Source organism: Naegleria gruberi (assembly GCF_000004985.1).
Source record: "Naegleria gruberi genomic scaffold NAEGRscaffold_12, whole genome shotgun sequence".
Taxonomy (NCBI): Eukaryota; Heterolobosea; class Eutetramitea; order Acrasida; family Naegleriidae; genus Naegleria; species Naegleria gruberi.
The window spans coordinates 140,515-159,253 of NW_003163315.1; the positions used below are offsets into that span (position 1 = coordinate 140,515).

General features: G+C 32.5%; 9 protein-coding genes across 9 annotated transcripts; 4 read left to right on the plus strand and 5 right to left on the minus strand.

The window, feature by feature from the left end:
• Positions 1–221: 221 nt before the first annotated feature.
• NAEGRDRAFT_78941 (uncharacterized protein) lies at positions 222–1,314 on the minus strand (the record flags this gene model as incomplete). The annotated part of the gene is made up of 1 exon (XM_002679765.1): positions 222–1,314. One exon carries the CDS (start codon positions 1,312–1,314, stop codon positions 244–246), a length of 1,071 nt encoding a protein of 356 aa, XP_002679811.1. The 3' UTR covers positions 222–243.
• Positions 1,315–1,419: 105 nt separating this feature from the next.
• Positions 1,420–3,001, minus strand: NAEGRDRAFT_78942 (alpha subunit of protein prenyltransferase). Its single transcript, XM_002679766.1, has 5 exons — positions 2,528–3,001; positions 2,214–2,483; positions 2,075–2,167; positions 1,897–2,031; positions 1,420–1,854 (listed from the first exon to the last, which is right to left on the minus strand). Exons 1-5 carry the CDS (start codon positions 2,943–2,945, stop codon positions 1,439–1,441), a joined length of 1,332 nt encoding a protein of 443 aa, XP_002679812.1. The 5' UTR covers positions 2,946–3,001; the 3' UTR covers positions 1,420–1,438.
• Positions 3,002–4,231: 1,230 nt separating this feature from the next.
• Positions 4,232–5,874, plus strand: NAEGRDRAFT_35917 (kelch repeat-containing protein). Its single transcript, XM_002679632.1, has 3 exons — positions 4,232–4,430; positions 4,475–4,612; positions 4,655–5,874. Exons 1-3 carry the CDS (start codon positions 4,400–4,402, stop codon positions 5,752–5,754), a joined length of 1,269 nt encoding a protein of 422 aa, XP_002679678.1. The 5' UTR covers positions 4,232–4,399; the 3' UTR covers positions 5,755–5,874.
• An 897-nt stretch (positions 5,875–6,771) lies between these two features.
• NAEGRDRAFT_64935 (uncharacterized protein) lies at positions 6,772–8,420 on the minus strand (the record flags this gene model as incomplete). The annotated part of the gene is made up of 2 exons (XM_002679767.1): positions 6,772–7,327; positions 7,372–8,420. 2 exons carry the CDS (start codon positions 8,418–8,420, stop codon positions 6,772–6,774), a joined length of 1,605 nt encoding a protein of 534 aa, XP_002679813.1.
• A 688-nt stretch (positions 8,421–9,108) lies between these two features.
• On the plus strand, positions 9,109–13,019 carry NAEGRDRAFT_64936 (uncharacterized protein; the record flags this gene model as incomplete). Its single annotated transcript, XM_002679633.1, has 3 exons — positions 9,109–9,190; positions 9,241–9,634; positions 9,677–13,019. 3 exons carry the CDS (start codon positions 9,109–9,111, stop codon positions 13,017–13,019), a joined length of 3,819 nt encoding a protein of 1,272 aa, XP_002679679.1.
• A 513-nt stretch (positions 13,020–13,532) lies between these two features.
• NAEGRDRAFT_64937 (uncharacterized protein) lies at positions 13,533–14,012 on the plus strand (the record flags this gene model as incomplete). The annotated part of the gene is made up of 1 exon (XM_002679634.1): positions 13,533–14,012. The coding sequence occupies one exon, from the start codon at positions 13,533–13,535 to the stop codon at positions 14,010–14,012; it is 480 nt and encodes a 159-aa protein (XP_002679680.1).
• Positions 14,013–14,425: 413 nt separating this feature from the next.
• Positions 14,426–14,842, minus strand: NAEGRDRAFT_64938 (uncharacterized protein; the record flags this gene model as incomplete). Its single annotated transcript, XM_002679768.1, has 1 exon — positions 14,426–14,842. The coding sequence occupies one exon, from the start codon at positions 14,840–14,842 to the stop codon at positions 14,426–14,428; it is 417 nt and encodes a 138-aa protein (XP_002679814.1).
• A 425-nt stretch (positions 14,843–15,267) lies between these two features.
• NAEGRDRAFT_64939 (uncharacterized protein) lies at positions 15,268–16,212 on the plus strand (the record flags this gene model as incomplete). Its single annotated transcript, XM_002679635.1, has 1 exon — positions 15,268–16,212. The coding sequence occupies one exon, from the start codon at positions 15,268–15,270 to the stop codon at positions 16,210–16,212; it is 945 nt and encodes a 314-aa protein (XP_002679681.1).
• Positions 16,213–17,118: 906 nt separating this feature from the next.
• Positions 17,119–17,616, minus strand: NAEGRDRAFT_64940 (uncharacterized protein; the record flags this gene model as incomplete). The annotated part of the gene is made up of 1 exon (XM_002679769.1): positions 17,119–17,616. One exon carries the CDS (start codon positions 17,614–17,616, stop codon positions 17,119–17,121), a length of 498 nt encoding a protein of 165 aa, XP_002679815.1.
• Between the last annotated feature and the right edge of the window lie 1,123 nt (positions 17,617–18,739).

Consider the following 18,739-nt stretch of genomic DNA (forward strand, 5'->3'; position numbering starts at 1 on the left):
TTTTCATTATGAAAATAAAATTGCACTTTGAAGCAGGAATGACTTCATAAATTTTCATTGTTCGTTCATCACTCTCCACCTTTTTGTGTTTGATAATTCATGATAATTTCCCAACAACAATAACTTCTCCGCATCATCAATATCTACAACAACAATATGAACATGTATTACTAACGGAATGGAGGAACAAATAACCGACATTTGGTGTTAAATCAACTAATAACATTAAAATACAATAATAATTTATTCTTCTTCACCATCATCAACAACATTACTACTACTAGCTCCGTTGTTATTATTACTATTACTATAGGCTTGTGTTTTTTGTACGAGTTGGTAAAACATGTTCAAATTGAGAGCCATGATGGATTGATTTCTCTTCGATTCATCTTCTCCTTCATCAGTAATAATCCTTGACTTTAGCTGGCCATCCTTCTTATCTAATTCCAAACTCACTTTTCCTTCCTTCACTAGAAAAGAAAAGTAGAAAATGTTTTCAATAGTGTGACAGAATGATGTTGGATCAACTACAATATCGGGCAGTGAAAGCTGTTGTTCATTTCCCTTTCGTTTCTTTAAATTACTTTTCATTGTCTTGAAAAGTTTTCCTACAGCCCTAGTGGTAGCATCCTCTTTAGATTGCTCATTAAATTCCTCTGCTTGTTTTTCTTCTGTTACTTCATCTCTTGTTCTCTTTGTACGTTCCTTCTTCTTTCTTTCCTTTCTTTCAGTTGACAAAGGTCCATGCATAAATGTCACTGTTGGTGTTCGTTTAAAGATGTGTGTAACACTACTTCCAACACTATTCCAATCGATATCATAGGTAGCATCCTCCGAATCATCACGACTTGATCTTGTTCCTCCTCGTTGTTTTCCAAACTTTTCATCCAATTTGATCAAGAAATCTGTTGGATCCCATTCTTTTCCTAGTGTAATTGCTTTCAATTGTTGAATACTATGTTTAGATAATTGTTCAAAAAGTGCTGATTCCAAGGCTCCTTCTCTAGCGTGTACAATGTTCTTTTCCATTGCTTTCATTTTGCCAAACATGTGAATGATTTCCTTATCACCAGGCTTTGTCAGTTTTTCAATATTCTTGTCAGCCTCGTTGACAGAGGCTATGATTTTGGCTCTCAACTCTCGTCTAAAAGCATCTGTTTTTTTAGTATCATCATCAACTTCTTCCCCTTCCACCTCCGAAGAATGATCATCTTGTTGTGATTCCTCCTCTTCTTGTTGCTCTTCTTCCTCTTCACTTTCTTCCTCCTCCGAAGAATGTTCTTCAACAACTTGTTTCCTCTTACTTTTTTGCATTTTTTTCTTCTAGTTTTTATTGGATTGAGAAACGGTTCCCGCCAAAAGCAAAAATTTTATGGATAAAGACAACAAAAATTGTTGGAATTCATTCTTGCACAAGAAGAAAAATAAATTAATTATTTTATTTGGACCAAAGAGAAATGTTTGGGAAGGCTACACAAATTTTAGTATTGAACTCTTCTTCTTCGTACGGAAGAGGATTTTCGTCAAGATTGACTATTGTGGCACTATTAGAAATGACTCCACTTGGTATTCTCTTGATTTGATTATTCTTCATGGATAACAGGTTGAGTTTAGTCAATTCGCTCAAACCTTCCAAAAATCTAATCTTGTTATTATCAAGAATTAATGTTTCCAAATTCTTCAATTTTAATTGAGGAATAAAAAGAATATCATTGTTAGAAAGATCAATAACTTTCAAATTGTCACACAAATTTGGAATAGCATTGAGGATATTAATTCGAGAAATATTCATGGAAGGAATGGCCAATTTTTCAACATCATCCTTATTGGTATGTTTGAGTAAAAAGTCACTTCCTAATAAAAAGATTAATCACAATTTCTTTCAATAATACATACTAATGTCATTATAGTAACCCTTGTGGGTAGGATCGATTTGAATTAATTTCTCAAGATGAGTCAAAACAGTAGTCTTTTCCGATTCTTCAAGCTTGTGTTCATCCAACATGTTCAATACAATAGTAACAAGACACCCTAAATAATAATTAGTAAATTCAACTAATTGTGAAAAACTCACATTTTTCATCTAATGGATTCTTCAAATCAGTCATCATTTCCAATAAATCATTACAAGTTTCCAAATCCTTTGATTTAAGTTGTTTTCCTTCGGCTATTTACAATATTAAAAAATCAAATTCAACTCGTTTCAAACTTACATGTTGACAATAACCAACGGTGATAAATCCAAGCACTCTGATTGGATGGTTCTGTATAGAATGCATTTGTACAAAGATCATATTCTTGATTGATGACTTCACTGAGGGGAATGCCTTCCTGTTCAGAATATTCCACAAGGAGAGAGGATCTATTATGCCAAGCAGAGTAATTTTGTACATCATCCAACATGCCATATAAATATTCCAATTCTGATGATGGCTTTCTTTCAAGTAAATGTAAAATAAATCTTCTATAATTCCAACAGTGGACTAAATTGATCAATCAACAATTCCGAAATAAATTATTCACTTACAATTTCTATTATCATATTTCAGTAATTGTGATGTCAAATCCAAATCAGTTTCCCAATAAGTCTTGTCAAGCTTTTTCATAACCCATGAACGATGATGCCAAGTACCATATGACTTCATGTGATGCTTACTAAGAATTGTAGCAGTTAATTTTAATTCATTTTCATAAACTTCCTTGATTTTTTCTGGGGCAGTTTCAATCAAATGTGTAATAATTTCCTTTCTATAATTCCACAAACTATAAAATTCCGGGGAAATACAAAGAGCAGTTTCAATATTTGCCAACAATTCCTGAGCATAATTTGCTTCCTTCTTATTCTGCAAAATATTCTTTCTGAGTGATGAAAAGACTTGAATTTTCTCCTTCAGAATGAGTGCCTTCTTCTCATCAAGGGTTTGATTTCTTGGTCTTCCGTGCATTTTGGGGTTGTTGATTGTCAAAGATGAAGAGAAAAAAATCCAAAAGATGTGATGCTCCTATTTTTTTGATGATTTTTGTAAACGTTGGTGATGACGATTTTCATAAGGTTTACATACGTGTTGATTGCAAAGTTATTATTGTTATATGAAGTGATCAATAATATTATCAAACATAAGCGTATTGGTTGTCAATTTTTTCAAAATTAGATCTCATTCTGAAGTTGCCATGAAAATGGCGTTCGATCACGAGGGAAATTTGAATCAGAAGGAAATCCATTCCAATACTCTCTGGATTTTGGTTGACTTTGAAGGAATCAATTTCTCCAGATTCAAAACAGTACTGTTAAATAAGAATCCAATCATTCTCTATTTGAAAGATTGAGTGAAAAAACCGTAAACTGTTATCCAGATGTTCGTTTGGTAAAATTCACCTCTTTTGTTAATAGATCTAATTTAAACAAGTTAGTTTACATTGATGAAGATTGACCATTTTAATACCATGCAACATTTATACAATCATTGAAGTTAATGAGCAGTGTTAATTTAATTTTCTCTTTCCAAAAACATGGAAATGAATCAAAACTACAAAAAAGGTAAAAAGTTAAAAATATACGCGAAAAAGTACTTATTTGAAATTGTCCCCACCATCTTACAAAACGGTTACAATTTAATCAATGATTGAGACAGAACAATATTCAATAGTATTTATTTGATATTTTGTGAGGGGTTTATACAATTGCATACAATAACTTCCATCATTATCAATTCAGATCTACATTCGGTTGTATTTCCATCAGTCAATATTAGAGAGTTAACAACACTCACACTATTCGAAATGCTTTCAATGATTGAGAGAACATTGGTCAATGAATAATTGTAAGAGTGTGTAGATGCATTTCATTGTGAATCATTCGATTTCACAACACATCAGTTTTAGGCATTCCATCATACTTGCAAAAGAAAACTACCAAACTGATCAAACAATATTCTTCACAGATGATAACTCGATATAAATAGGATTGTATTTCTCTTTAATCTTTTAAAAAACCATTCTCAATCTATCAACAATCTTGCCCAAACATCAACGCATTGTAGTTTGAAAAAGGCGCCATCACATCACAAAAACGATTCACTGGTTGACGTTGTAGGAAGCAAAACAAGCCTTACATCAAAAGCGCGATCCAAGCAGCTTCTTTTGTAGTCACATCTTCAACACTGGCACGATTGTGTCTTTTTATATAAATACACTGAGGTTTGTAGCAGCGATACAAACATCAAGATACATTAAAAAAAAGACAGAACAAGATTGTCTCTCAACAAGAAGAATAACATCAGACTGCAACAATACTAAACAACAAATATTTTGAGACAAGACAATTTGATAACATCCGATCAAACTCAATTACAACAACAACAATACAACAACAAGAAGAAACTCAACAAGAAACTCAAAGATGGTGCACAAAACAGTGATAACCGAACAAAGTAAGTATCCAAATACACTACTGATATCAACAAGCCTTTTTCAGAATGGTTCAAAGATTCGCCAACAGGTGGCCCTTGTGGAAGATATGGTCACAGATGTGTAGTATATGAAGATACAATGTATTTGAATGGAGGATATAATGGAAAGGAAAGAATGAAAGATACATTTGCATATAATTTAGGTAAGTGAATCAAGCCTTCAAATTCTAATTGACTTGTAACAGAAAAGAAAGTATGGAGAGAAATTGAAAATAAGGGAGAAGTGCCTTCCGAAAGAGATTGTCATTCAGCAGTACTTTACAAACACTATATGGTTATATTTGGTGGAGGTGATGGTTTCAATTGGTTAAATGATATGTACATGTTCGATATTAAGAACGAAGCATGGAAGAAGATTGAACCAAAAGGACAAGTACCAAGTGGAAGAGCTGGTCACTCTGCTAATGTTTACAAAGATAAGATGTACGTATTTGGAGGATGGAATGGTAGAAGAACTTTGAATTGTCTCTATTGTTTCGATTTCCTCTCAGGATATTGGAGCAGAGTTGAAACAAGTGGTGTTCCTCCTCAAAGCAGAGACTCTCATACTTGTAATCTGGTTGGTGATAAGCTCATTGTTATTGGTGGTGGTGATGGTAAACAAAGACTCAATGATTTACACGAACATGATATCATTTCTGGTAAATGGAGAAGACTTTCATACATTGGTGAGGTGAATGCTGGTAGAGCTGGTCATGTGAGTGTAGTATTTGATGGTAAAATCTACATCTTTGCAGGTGGTGATGGTTCTAATTGGCTCACAGATGTCTATGAATGTGATACAACTTGTATGAAGTGGACTCTGATAGAAACAGCTGGTACTAATAATGAATCGAATATTGCCCCAGGTTGCTATGGTTTGTCTGCAGTTCTCTACAAGACAAGTATGGTAATCTTTGGCGGTGGTGATGGTAAATCGTGGCACAATAAGATTTACGAATTCAAATTGGGTGATGATAAGAGAAAGAGAGAAACTAAGTCAAAGCTCTTCAATGAGGCTAGATATAACAAGCTGACAGATATTTGCATTGTTTGTGGTGATGAAGTTTCATCCACAATAACAACTAGCTCAATGATGTCTGCCAAAGTTGATGACGCCTCATACTTCAAGCCAAAGAGAGCTCTCAAAGAACCATCTGTCTCCTCACTCCTTAGTACAAGTACAGTGACGAGGAGCTCGTTAGATATTGCTTCGATTATTAGAGAAAGCGATATTGGTTTTAGAGAATTCTTAGAATTTGAGAATGCTCTTATTCAAAACTCTAGAATGGAAGATGACAACTAATGTAAATAACAAACAACAATAACAACTGTATAACCTTAATCGCCAAATACTAAGATCATTTGGTGATTATTTCGAGAGCTTTAAAATTTTCCCTTCAATAATAAAAGTGAAAATGTACATAATTTACGAGTTGTTTACTTGTATGGAATTTAATCAATTTGGAAGCAACTTGTGTTGATTGATAAATAACAAGTGTGCTCGTTTATCATGCATTGCCATATGCCAGTAGTATTAGAAACAAATGAGAATAATAAATTTAATTAGGAACTCCACTTCATCCAAAATTACAATAACAATTCCATTATTCATAATAATCCCAAACCGCTTCTATGTGAAGGAAAGATGACAATTTTAATGGACTTCCACCAATTTCATTTTGTTAATGGCATTTCTGCTGATGAATAATGTCAAAATTGGAAGGATCATTAACTGTTAATGGGATTGTGAGCAGATATGTTTTTGATCTATTGAATATTCCATACTGTGCACTACTGTTACTTGATGATTCAAGCTCATGATGACTAGAGACTCACTAATAAATTAATGGAAGAGTTTCCATACTGATTTCAAATCTCCAATAATTTAGAGATCATAATTCGGAAGATGATTACTCTTCCAAATAACCTTTGGTCTTTTGGTTAGTCTTGTGCATTTTCTTAAATAATCATCATATTAAATATTATAATTAAATATATTATTAATAAATTATTATACCAAATATCAACAAATAGCAACAAAATATTAGATCAAGATTTGCCGATAATAATACTCACATCGATGAAACTCTCCAAATCAGCCAAATACAAATCCATAAATTTGACTTGTCTTTCCAAGTCTTTCGCAATTTCTGTGGCTAGTCTGGTAGGAATATCAACCAACAGTTCGCATCTCTTCTTCAGGTATTCAATTTCCGAAGAGGATGGATTTGTAGGATTTAATGATGGATTTTCGCTCATTTTTTTTAAATATTTTTATTATAATATTTTTTAAATATTTTAAATAGTTTACAAAGTAGTATTATACACCAATGTATTTCGCAATACTTTTTGGATTGGCTCCCATTTTCAATAGGTCATCCACAACTTGTTCGAGATTCCAAGGATTTTTCCTTTTAAAAGATTCTCTCTTAACATGCTCTAAAGCATTTCTCTCCAAATGCAGAATCCAAGATTCACTGTCACAATTCAATGCATATTTGTACAATTCAAATATTTCCTCTCCATTAAATCGACTTTTAAATAAAAAATCATCACATTGCTTTACAAGAGATGGCATTCCAAATAATTCACCCAAAGTGAGGAATTCTACAAAGTTTCCCTTATTCAACTCAATTTTTTCACAATAGATAAAGTTTAGAATGAGAATGAGAGTTTCCTTTGGTAGAGATTGATATAATTCAATGATGGGAAGCTCTTTTCTTGCTTCTTGTTCTCTGAATTTGTTTCCCTCCTCAAATTGACAATTGATAATGACCTTGAAGAATTCACTTCTATCCATGATGAAATTCTTGTGGCAAGGAATGAATATTTCCTGCGGATTTTCAATTAAAGTAATGCCCATGTTACAGGTCACTCTAAAATTCAAGTTGAGTTGTGAAAATTGTAATGAAATACTAACCTTCTTATCTTGGTAAAAATGTCCATCTTTTCAAAAGGTTCAATTAATGGTAATATTGATAAATCGCTTGGTGATTGATTATTTACAAGAATGGGTTCTTTTTTCAAATAACCAAAAATAGTATTAAACAACTTTTCAATTTTGAATCTTAATGCCACACTAGCAAGGATTGACTGTTCTTCTAATTGTTGAGGAACATGTCCTGTATAGATCCACGTCAAAATACTTTCAAATAGAGACTTTCCTAAGGGAACCTGTCCGAAATCAATGAATGTTAGATTAGTTTGAATGTATTCCTTTAAACCTTCCATATCTGTAGGAATACCTTCAATGTACTCATCAATTGGAGTGTTCATATTAAAAAGAGAGTAACTTTCTTTCAATTTCTGAACTTTCTGCTTTTCCTTCTTTACAATACTGTACAATTGCTTTGGTGTTTCTTTTGGATATTTTTGTTTCATTTCATCTTCAATTTTCTTATTACTTTTCAAAGTAAGAAGATAATCTTCACATGAAAATATAGGAAAAACTCGTGTATCAATCTTATTCTTCACAAAATATACAATTTCAGGCCATTTTGCCAAAATAATCCACAAATGACACTTGTACTCAATTGGTGCTTGTTGATCTGCAAATTTCAATTTGAGAATCAAATCATAATCTTCATTATTTTGCGATTGATAAATAATTCTCTTCAAATATCGATCCAACAGTCCATTCAATGAATAATCATCCTTCTTTTTTGGTTTCGTATTTGCTTCCTCATTCGTCTTGTATGAATTATACAATTTGAGAGCATTTCTAACTTCCAATGAGAGACTATTCCACCAACATCGATGATATTTACAATCCCTAAGTCCCAAAGCACTTAAATAATGAACAATATCCAATGATCCACAAACACATGCATAATACAAGAGTGAATTTCCATGAAAATCAATTACGTTTTGCTTGACTCGTCCAGAAAGAATTAAATTTCGAAGTTCTCCCAATTTACCAGTTTTACAGAGAGAAATGGCAGTGTCCAGGTCTGGATCTTTGTTTTCCATTTTTTTTCTAATTTTTTAAAAATTTAAAATTTCTCTCTCTAGCTCAAATCAAATTCTAGATTGAAAATCAATTTCAAATTGTTCATATGAATTGGATAAATCCTCCCTCTGTGTTGTAAAGTTAATTTTTGGAAATATTTCATCTAGAGTATTTAAATTATTGTTATTGGAATTCTTACAAGCAAAATTGTTGAATGAGAGAGAAACTTTACAAAACATAGGGAGGACCACAATTCATTCGCGCGTTCCATTTCGAGCAATAAATATAAAATAATAAGCAACAGATATCAAACTTACTATCCGGAACAGCAAATTTCATTCCACACATTTCTAATATTTTCCTTTTGAGGAACACTTCTAGGACGGATGATAGACTAATACGAAAGAAAAATAATATCCAACAACAAGCAGAAAAACTTGAAGCGAGCTTTCAATTACCCGTAGAGCAACTTTCTCGAATATTGTTGGCGTTTTCGAATAGCAAACAATTCGACAAGGCGAAACAAAGAGCAGTTCTAAAAAAATGCAGACATTACCTAATACCCAATACAAAACATGTCAGAGAGCATGTTTAGTCATGTTTATAATGCTATTCATATTATCTGCATGTATTGTCGAATGCTTTCTAACAGTAAACATTACTTATTCGATTTCCACACTTGTTGGAAATGATGATAATAGCAAAACAATGGACGGATTGCCAGGTGTTGGCACTTTTGTAGATGGACCTACTGGATTATTCTGGCAAAATGGAATCTTGTTCTATGCAGGTAAGTTTCTTGTTGCATGTTGTGTGAAAAATTAAATTGAAATCGAATAGAAAGAAAACACATTAGAAAGTTGGAGAATGGAACAGTAACTACACTGGCAAGTGGTTTGTCTACACCAAATGGATTATTTGCTCTTAATAACACTATTTACTTTGCCGAAACTTCAGCTAATAGAATTAAGAGAATCAACAGTGATTTGACAATTGACATTGTGAGTGCAAACAATACTTCAGGAGGATATAATGGTGATGGCATGCTTTTTAACGCAACATTCTTTGATCAACCAGTCAGTTTATGTATTGGTAGTGAAAATATAATTTACATTACTGATTCGAATAATTACAGAATTAGAAAGGTAGATACAGATGGAAAGGTTAAAACAATTGTTGGTGCAGGACTGAATGGTTTTAATGGTGATGGTCTCGGTGTTGCCACATACATAACGTAAGTTTTCACATGCACTTTTCATTGTTAACTTTCGAATAGTTGGGCAACTTCTATTAAATACTGGACGAATGGCTTGAAATCACTATTATACTTTGTACAGTTGAATGAAGGAACCATCAGAACACTAGATCTGAGCACTAACTTGATTACAACCATTGCTGGAATTAGGGCAGCTGGAACTTTTGATGGAGATGGAAAATCAGCTTTACAAACTTCATTCTTTCGAATGACTGATGTTACAATATCAAAAAAGAATGGAAATATTTATGTTACTGATAAGAGCAATCAAAGGATTCGTAAAATTAGCAGTTCTACCAATTTGGTTTCGACAATTGCAGGAAATGGATCCATTGGATTTGTTGACTCAATGTCAAATGCCATCAATGCTTCATTGTTTAATCCAATGTATTTAGTTTTGACTGATAATGATGAAATAATCTTCTCAGAGTTTGGAAATAATAGAATTAGAAAATTAACTCCAACCTGTCCAGAAGGTTACATGTTAGATCTTTACAATGACACTTGTAAAATGTCTTGTTATGGAAAGGCGTATAATGATCCCAATGTTTGTAGTTCAAGAGGCATTTGTGGTTCTCCTGATAATTGTATTTGCTCTGGTGATTATTTTGGACTGGAATGTGGATCTCAATGTGATGCTTTTTCACTGCCAACTGTCAGGTCTGGATCTAAATGTTTGCCATTTTGTTACTCATTGATGGGAAAGGTAGATTTGATATTATCAAGAGCTAAAGCTATGGTCAATTCAAATGTTACTCTACATGCGAGTATCAATGATAATTGCCTTTCAGAAGTCAAGCAATTTTTGAATATTTCTTACATGATTACAAAACCAGATAATAGTACAGACACAATTAGTACCAACGATATGATGATCATCTTGAGTATGAATCAAATAGGCGTCTATACTGCTTCGGTTAAAATCGAATTGAATTCAACCATCATTTTCATTTCGAATAACTCAATTTCAGTAACTTGTAAAACAAAGGAAGATTATCTTTCAGGTGACTTGACCAAGATTCCAGTTGATGAACTAATTGATTTAGCTAACTCCCCAGATACTTATCAACAAATTGGAAACTTGACTGTTCAGTCAATTATGAAATCACTTGCTTCATCACTTTCTACTCAAATTAACCAGCAATTAGATTTACCTTCTCTTGCCAAGTTGACCAATGCGTTAGTTACTGTTTCTACAAAAAAAACATATATTTCAGAGGATGTTATTGTTGACTTGAATAATGCAATGTATAATGTTTCATTCTCAGTTGACAAGTTTAGTTCTAATTCGTCTAATTTCCAAGTTTTAGAGAGAATTGTGACCTCAATAGTTGAAGGTTTCACCAATTGTTATTCAACATCAAACCAAACATCACCTTCAACTGTCAACAATTTGCTCAATCGAGTTGTTTCTATGGTTTCCAAAACATCCAACAAGTCAGACGATGAATTTACAACAAAATCATCAGAATTTACAATTAATGTGAAAAGAAACATTTTAACTCAATTTTTCAATTCCACACACGTCAACTTGTACTCACCAAAGAATCTAAGAGATTCCACTATTTCAGTTGCAACCATTTCATTCACAAATCCTCTCAAAATGGTCAACTCATCAAAGGATGCAGAAAATATTTTAACATCAATTCCAATTACAGAGCAACTCTTCAATCAGTCGAATGTAAATATTAGTTTCAGTATTTCACCAATTGTTGAAATTCACTATCTCAAAAATGGTCAAGTAATCAAGCTGGTCAACCTTGCCGATCCAATTATCTTCCAATTTATCACTCAAAATATTTCAACACTTAACATGACTAACTACAAGGTGAAATGTATGTATCTACATGAGGAAACAAACAAATGGTTGTCAGATGGCTGTCAATCTTCATTTGATTCAATGTCATCAGTTGTGACCTGCTCTTGCAATCACACGACTAAATTTTCAAGTTTCGTAATGAGAGAAACTAATCTCACCTTATACTCTGAACATCAATTAGAAACTGATATTTCCTTAGCAGTTTCTGGAATAACAGTCTCGTCAATATTCATCTTATGGATTATATTGATTATTATTGGCTTAATCTTTACAAGAAATACGAATCCAAGAAAGTCAAGATGGATTATTCCTTATCTTTGCCTTACTTCACTCTTAATTGACCTCAGTTTCTCAGATATTGTTTCGAATGCCCTCTTCCTCTCCAAGGAAATCAAATCTTCCGATATTATCAGATCAGTTTCTGTTATAGTGACATCAGTTTTCTACATTCTGGCCATTTTCAATTATCTCATTCTCCATTTGAGATATATCCTATTCAGATACACATACGAAATTATGTTTTCTATTGCAGTCAAGAATGAACAGCAAAAGATTGGTAAATGGATCAAAATTGTAAATAGCAAAGTGGCAGTTTTTGTGGTCAACTTGATTGGAGCTGTTGTCATTGTGATTTACTTTGTAATTTTCACTGCTTTGGTTAATACTGGATATATTCAAAAAGAATACTCAAAGATAATGTCAGCATCTTTCTTTGTGGTGGTTTCTTTAATTTATTTAATACTTTTAATGCTTGCCATATTTGATTTCTATATGGAAAATAGACATGTCAGTAAGGAGGAGAAATCGACAAGTGACAAGAAGAAGATTAGCTTATTTTTGGATATCTACAAGTTTATATTTGTGAATGATGTGTTGGTATTCAGAAAGGAGTTGATTTTTTCATTCATTTCGTATTTATTCTTTGTTTTGAACTTTGCTTTGGGTTTCTCCTCATTGGATAATCCGACTGTGACTTCATTTGCTGAGGCATCCTATGCATTTGGTGTTGTATACGAGTTCTTTAACATTCTGGCGTTTGGAGGTTTCGTATTCCTTGTGAATTTTTGCTCAATTAATTGGAAACGTAGAAACTATTCTAATCAAGATGATGAGAATGAAAATAGAGAACTAGATATTGTACTTTCCAATCCACAACTTTTGAAAATATTTGAAGAATATTGCATGAGAGAATTTTCTTTGGAAAATATTTTGATTTTCAAGAAACTTGAATCTTTACAAAAAAGTGAACTTTCACCAATTGACAACGAGTCACTTTTTGAAGAAATGAAAAAGGATTACTTTATTAATGGAGCAGAATTTGAAGTCAACCTTTCCTCCTCCATGAAAAAGCAATTTATTCAACTTTGTTCCGATCTGAAACATGTAGAAAGGACTCAAGTGGATGAAATATTGGAACGTTTGAGGGATGACATTTATATGAACTTGAGTGATACATTTTCTAGATTTATTTTCACCAACGAATATGCATCTATTAATGAGTGTATAGAATTGAAAGAAAAAACAGGCCAGTCCTTTACAAAATAAATCAATTTACAAATTATCACGTGAATTAAGTGCTGTCTGTGTCTTTGTAATTTTATGATAAAAATTCCAGATATCCAAACTCCAAATCATCAGTACTAAAGTACAATCTGCAATTTTACTTTCTTGACTTGGAAGAAAATTCATCATAAATTACATCAAGTTCAATTTCAGAAGAATCCTTAAAAACAATCTTTTGAACTCGACCTTGATGAATGAGCTTTTCAATGGGTTTCTCAATAATTTGTATTCCATTTTTAACATGCACTAAATGTTGTTGCTCTGGAGTGAGAGTACAAGGGCCATCAGTCAGCAATATTAAAGCCTTTGCCCAATTACTGATCATTACACATAAATCAAAGGTCTTTTCACTATTCGAAATGGGGGCTGTTTTTTTTTCAACCCATTGAAATGCAAACCTTGAAATCCATTGAAATCCATTCATATTCTTAGAATTACTCGTTATCTCTCCTCATCATCTCTATGTTTTTTACATTTATTTTATTTTTAAAAAAAATGTCTCTATTCCTTAATGAAAAACCATCAAAGAAGACTTTCCTCAATCCCGAGGTGTTTGAAGTGTTGGTACATTATTCGGAGAGTTGTGATGAGATTATTGGGATGTTTGAAGAGATTTTGAATGATTTGGATCCGAATTGCTTTATGAGAAAATTGAATTGGTATAAGAGTGTGGTGGAGAAGGAGACCATGTTGAATGGAGTAATTGATTATAGGATGGGATTTGACTGTTGCTATGGAAATGTTTGTGTTTTTCATTATAAGAGAAGAGAAAGATATTGTAGAGTATTTGAGGAACCATTTGGGAGGGAAGAAATTATGGAATGGTTCAAGTCGATTGAGGAAGGATCAGCTCAAAAACTTGAGATTAGTGAGGAACCATATGTAAATAATGAGCAAATGATTGTATACAAGAATTTTAAAGAAAAGATTTCTATTCCTGATAAGGATGTTTTTGTCATTCTTACTCAAGGTTAGTACAAAATATTAATACTAATTATATCATCGAATTTAGAACATAGTTTTTCGAAAAAGAAAGTCACCAAGCTCTTAGAAATGCTTAAAGATGACAATAATTTGATATGCTATCAAATGTGGAGACTTATTNGAAAAGAGTGTTGGTGCTAACCCAGAAAAGTTGAAAGGTTTGGTTTTTTCTCTGAGAGAATACAAATTGGACTGATTTCTCCTCTTTACTCTACCACAGGATTTCATATTCTAACAAACGATGAATAAACAACTGATTTTTAAGCTTTTTGATGGGCATTTTACAATTAATCTTATAGGCAAATCATAAAATCACAGCATTTATCTCACTTTATTAAGCAAAAATTCCAAAATTTCAAAATTGTGAATTTTCTTCTAGTTGTAAAAAATTGAGTCGTCTTTGCTTATTTACGCTTGTAAACATCAACTCTCTTATTGTGTTTTCTATTCTTTCTATTCTTTCTGTGTTTTCTACCATGTTTTCTATTCTTTCTATGCTTCTTTCCATAAGTGTCGATTCTTCTCTTCTTATTGAATCTTCTCTTCTTTCCATAGACGTCAATCTTCTTTCTGATAATTCTCTTCTTACCATGTCTCTTCAAACCTCTTCTCTTTCTTCCGTAGGTATCCAAATATTTGTGAACTTTCTTATTGTTTCTTCTCTTCTTGTGGGAAACCTTCTTGAGTCTTCTTTGTTTGTTGTTCTTCTTGGCAATGTACAAGGACATGGTTTGTTCCTCTGCATTAACGTCAGAAGTCATGGAAAGAGCAAGAACTGCCAAAGTTAAGGCAATCAATAGAATTGAAATGAATCTTTTCATTTTGTTTTTTTTTGTTGAGTGAGTTTGAAACAATGTTTAGTTTGAATTTATTGGTTTCGAATAGTGAATAGTAATTTAGTTCTTGTATTTATAAGGAGAGAAATCAGACGAGTTTGTTTACTTGTTTGGATTCTGTTGGATATTTAGATAGGTATTTATATGGATTTTGTTCAGAGTTTCGAATAAAAACAGAACATTCGCATAGAACTTCTCAACTCTGGACAATCCACCTTGTAATTTTCAAGATTGTTTCCAATGACCATTAAGAAGAATCCTCTTAATAACAATTTAAGAAAATAATAAGGCTGTTACCCACAAGTATTCTTTTTGTGGTTTTACAAAAGTTGTAAAGTTCAAGTTCCAGATTGAGGCTAAAAATATTCCAAAAAAAAAAAGTTCCAACTGCCAAACCGCACATAACAATCATGTCCTCATCATCACTTAGATTACACTGCTTTAGAAACGGAGACTGGGAAAGAAGAGATGGTTTCATTCTCCTCATTGAAAAATCATTAAATAATTCATTGATGGAAAATTTGAAGAATAGAGCAAGTAGGATATTGTTTCCCTTCTTGTTTGAGAATGTAAATAACGAGTCTGAATGTTTATCTGTTGAATACTTGCCGAAAATTAGAATATTTTCAAAATATGGATCCGAAATTAAGAAAGAGGAAGAATTGAGAGATGATGATGTCTTGTTCCTTTCATGTTTTAATGAGGATTTTATAAATTCTATTGCCAAGATGAATTATCAAATCAAACAGCTAAGTGGATTGGAAAGCAATTTGAAGAGACAAACTACTCCTTGTTGTGGGGAAACTCAAACTGGAATGATTACTTCTTGTTTGGGATTCTCTGTTACAATTAATAGTTTATCAACAAAGAAGGAAGTTACATTGGATAATTTGAATGGTAGTTTGACCATTGATGAGATTAAGAGGATGTTATTAAATAGTGGCACCAACAAGGAACGATTATTGGGAAAGAGTGATTATCCACTCAAATTCACTGAAGATTTCATTCTAGTTCACAAAGGGAAGGAACTTAAAGATAATGATGAAGTTGAGAAGCTCTTCTCTCAAAATCCTAATCCAACCAAACTAACTGTGTTCATGGTGTTGAAGAAACCTGTGTATTATGTAAAGATTGTCATGGAAGGAGGAAGAATGGTAATTATTGACAATGATTCCATTAATTTCACATCTCATGTTTCTGATTTAAAATATTATATGGAAAAACGTTTGAGAATGAATCTCAATGCCAGCAATAAGGAATTGATATTAATGTGGAATCAAGAAAAGATGATGGGCTCTGAATGTTTAGGAAATGCCTTCCCTTCAAAGTCAACTCTAAGCTTGACATTTATTTAAACAACATTCTCATATTTACTTTCTAATAATGTGTATCGTACACTCCCTACAAATGCTGTATCAGAAAATCTTCTACCTTCCTGTAACTCCTTTCCAGCAAAAATAAATCGAAATTTATCCCATGATTCTCCCAATTTACTTTCCAATAATTGTTTCATTTCCTTAATAAAATAATAATAGCCATATTGATATGTGTAAACAGCTGTAGAGTTATCGTGGTTCCAAACTTGTGTGAAAGGAGATGCTTAAAAATAAGTCAAGTCCATCAACAAGATCAATTTTGAAATTTCCTTCTCCAGTTCTCTTTTCAATATTCTGGGCTTGATTTGATTAATGTGTATTCTTATAGAATTCAACTTGGTAATTTTACTCAAATCTAAATCCTTAATTCTCTTGCACTTTACAACTGAAATACTCTCCAAACATTTCAAATTTTCACAAATTTTCTATTCACTCTGTTTCAAAAAGTACCATCCATCGAGATTTAACTTTCTCACATTAGAAAATCAACTTGACAAATCGACCTGATAATTACCAAAGTACAAGCATAATTTAGAGAGAATGATCGTTCTCTGATTTGATGTGTGACACCAACCTTCTAATAATATTTTTTAAAATAATTGGTTGGATTCAACATCTTGCATTGTAATTTCTTCTGATTTCAATTTTCCACATTTTCTGACCCATTCATTTACCTTTTCAATATTCAAAAATCCATAAATAATGGAACAGCAGGTATGAAAGTTCCCCAGTCTAAATGATGGTTAATGATTCAGCCTATTCAGGTGACATTCCGTTTCCGCAAGCATCCACACATGGGACCAGAAAAACAAGTAATCAAATTATCTCCAAGATAACAAAGTAAAAATTTACGATAATTTTCACTCTTGTTGATTCGGCCTTGGTTTAATTGTCATTTCTCAATTCATTTGATGCGTATTCCAGTGCCTCACCCTCTTGTTTGACAGCTTCCAGAACAATTTCATGATCATTTCTCAATTCATTCGATGCATATTGAAGTGTTGAACCATCTTGTTTGACAGCTTCCAAAACAACTTCCCTATCATTCTTCAATTCATCAGATGCAAAGGTAAGCAAACAGCCGAGATTTCTAACTACTTCCTTGATGACTTGTTTGTCATTCTTGAATTCATCGGCTACACTCTCGAAATTGTGAGGGAATTTTTTGAAGTAATCCACTACGAAGGATCTATCGTGCATGAATTCGATTGGAAGAAATCTATCGTCCACTCTATCACGATTATTCATCCATTTGATCAAATCTTTTTGATAATTGTGGAACTTGTTTTGTAGATTTGAATAACATGTTCCAATTCCGAAATCTATTAACTCAATTATGACAGAACAAGTTTTGCAGTCATCATTGTGTTGTTGTTGGGACATTTTTTCGGATCTTAATTCCAAGTTTCGGCAGGATTACAAAACGAATGAGACCAATGGCCCAGTTCAATAACAGGTTTGACAATTACATCCACCTTTTCTTGAATCCACCAGACAAGGGAATAATAAGTTAAATATTTAAAGTTGGTGCAATTCGAGATGCATTTCTCTACATCAAAAAATCCAACAGATCTGAAACACTACTCTCCAGCAACCATTTGATAATTCTCCAATCACTCAGGACTCATCTAAAGGAAGTTAATACCGATCAGGTTCCTTTAAATTTTCAAAGTTCAAACTAAACAATTCGAAACTTCACATAAAAAAAATGCCTCATCACAATCCAAATAAATACATTAAATTCAACTCTCTAGCAGCCTGCATTCAGGACGACTATTATCCCATTGACGAAAGGGATGCCTATGAAGGATATGAGGACATTGATAGATTTCAGGTTTTTAAAAGAATAATTCCTTTCGCCTTGATTCTCTATTCAGAGGAGGAAAAGAAATTTATATTCCAGACAAATTTGAAAGATGTGTGTCCACAGAATACATCTCCAAAGTATTTACTTGTTCAACTTCAAGATTATTGCGATTTTAAACTTGCATTGATCAAGTTAGGTCAATTGGGGTTTTTTATGGATCGATCAAAGTTTATTATTTTGAAATATGTTTCTGAGAGAAGTGAAATACGTAAGAAATTTTATTCTTACCGCTCTTCTTTGCTATCTATTCAGGAATATTCCAATTCTGGCATTGAGTTATATATTTCTGATTGTGAGAAAATTTCAAAAGTGAAAATTGACTTGTGTCAAGAAGATATTCTGAAAACAGAGATCAAATATAGCTATTGGAAAGGATCATCCTTAATTCCTTAGCCATTTCTCATTTGACCACTCTGTTTCATTTTCATCTCAAATTATTAGAAATGGCCAAAGAGAGAATATTTATTTAGATTTTGATATCTCTCTGTTTCATTACGAAAATGCTACTCAACATATTGAATTTATGTGTGAACACCATTTTGAAACCAAATATAGTTTACTAGTCAATCAGGAAAACAATGAAATATTTATAATGAGCTTTCTTCATAATTTAGAATTTCACAAAATGGAATTTCACCA

Excerpts from the sequence above, each read along its gene's own strand:
- NAEGRDRAFT_78942 (XM_002679766.1), bottom strand. The coding sequence starts at position 2,945 with ATGCACGGAAGACCAAGAAATCAAACCCTTGATGAGAAGAAGGCACTC. Across the intron at positions 2,484-2,527 it reads GAAATATGATAATAGAAATT|TCCACTGTTGGAATTATAGA; the intron begins GTAAGTGAATAA and ends TGATCAATTTAG. Across the intron at positions 2,168-2,213 it reads CCGTTGGTTATTGTCAACAT|CCGAAGGAAAACAACTTAAA; the intron begins GTAAGTTTGAAA and ends TATTGTAAATAG.
- NAEGRDRAFT_35917 (XM_002679632.1), top strand. The coding sequence starts at position 4,400 with ATGGTGCACAAAACAGTGATAACCGAACAAA. Across the intron at positions 4,431-4,474 it reads AACAGTGATAACCGAACAAA|AATGGTTCAAAGATTCGCCA; the intron begins GTAAGTATCCAA and ends AGCCTTTTTCAG. Across the intron at positions 4,613-4,654 it reads TACATTTGCATATAATTTAG|AAAAGAAAGTATGGAGAGAA; the intron begins GTAAGTGAATCA and ends GACTTGTAACAG.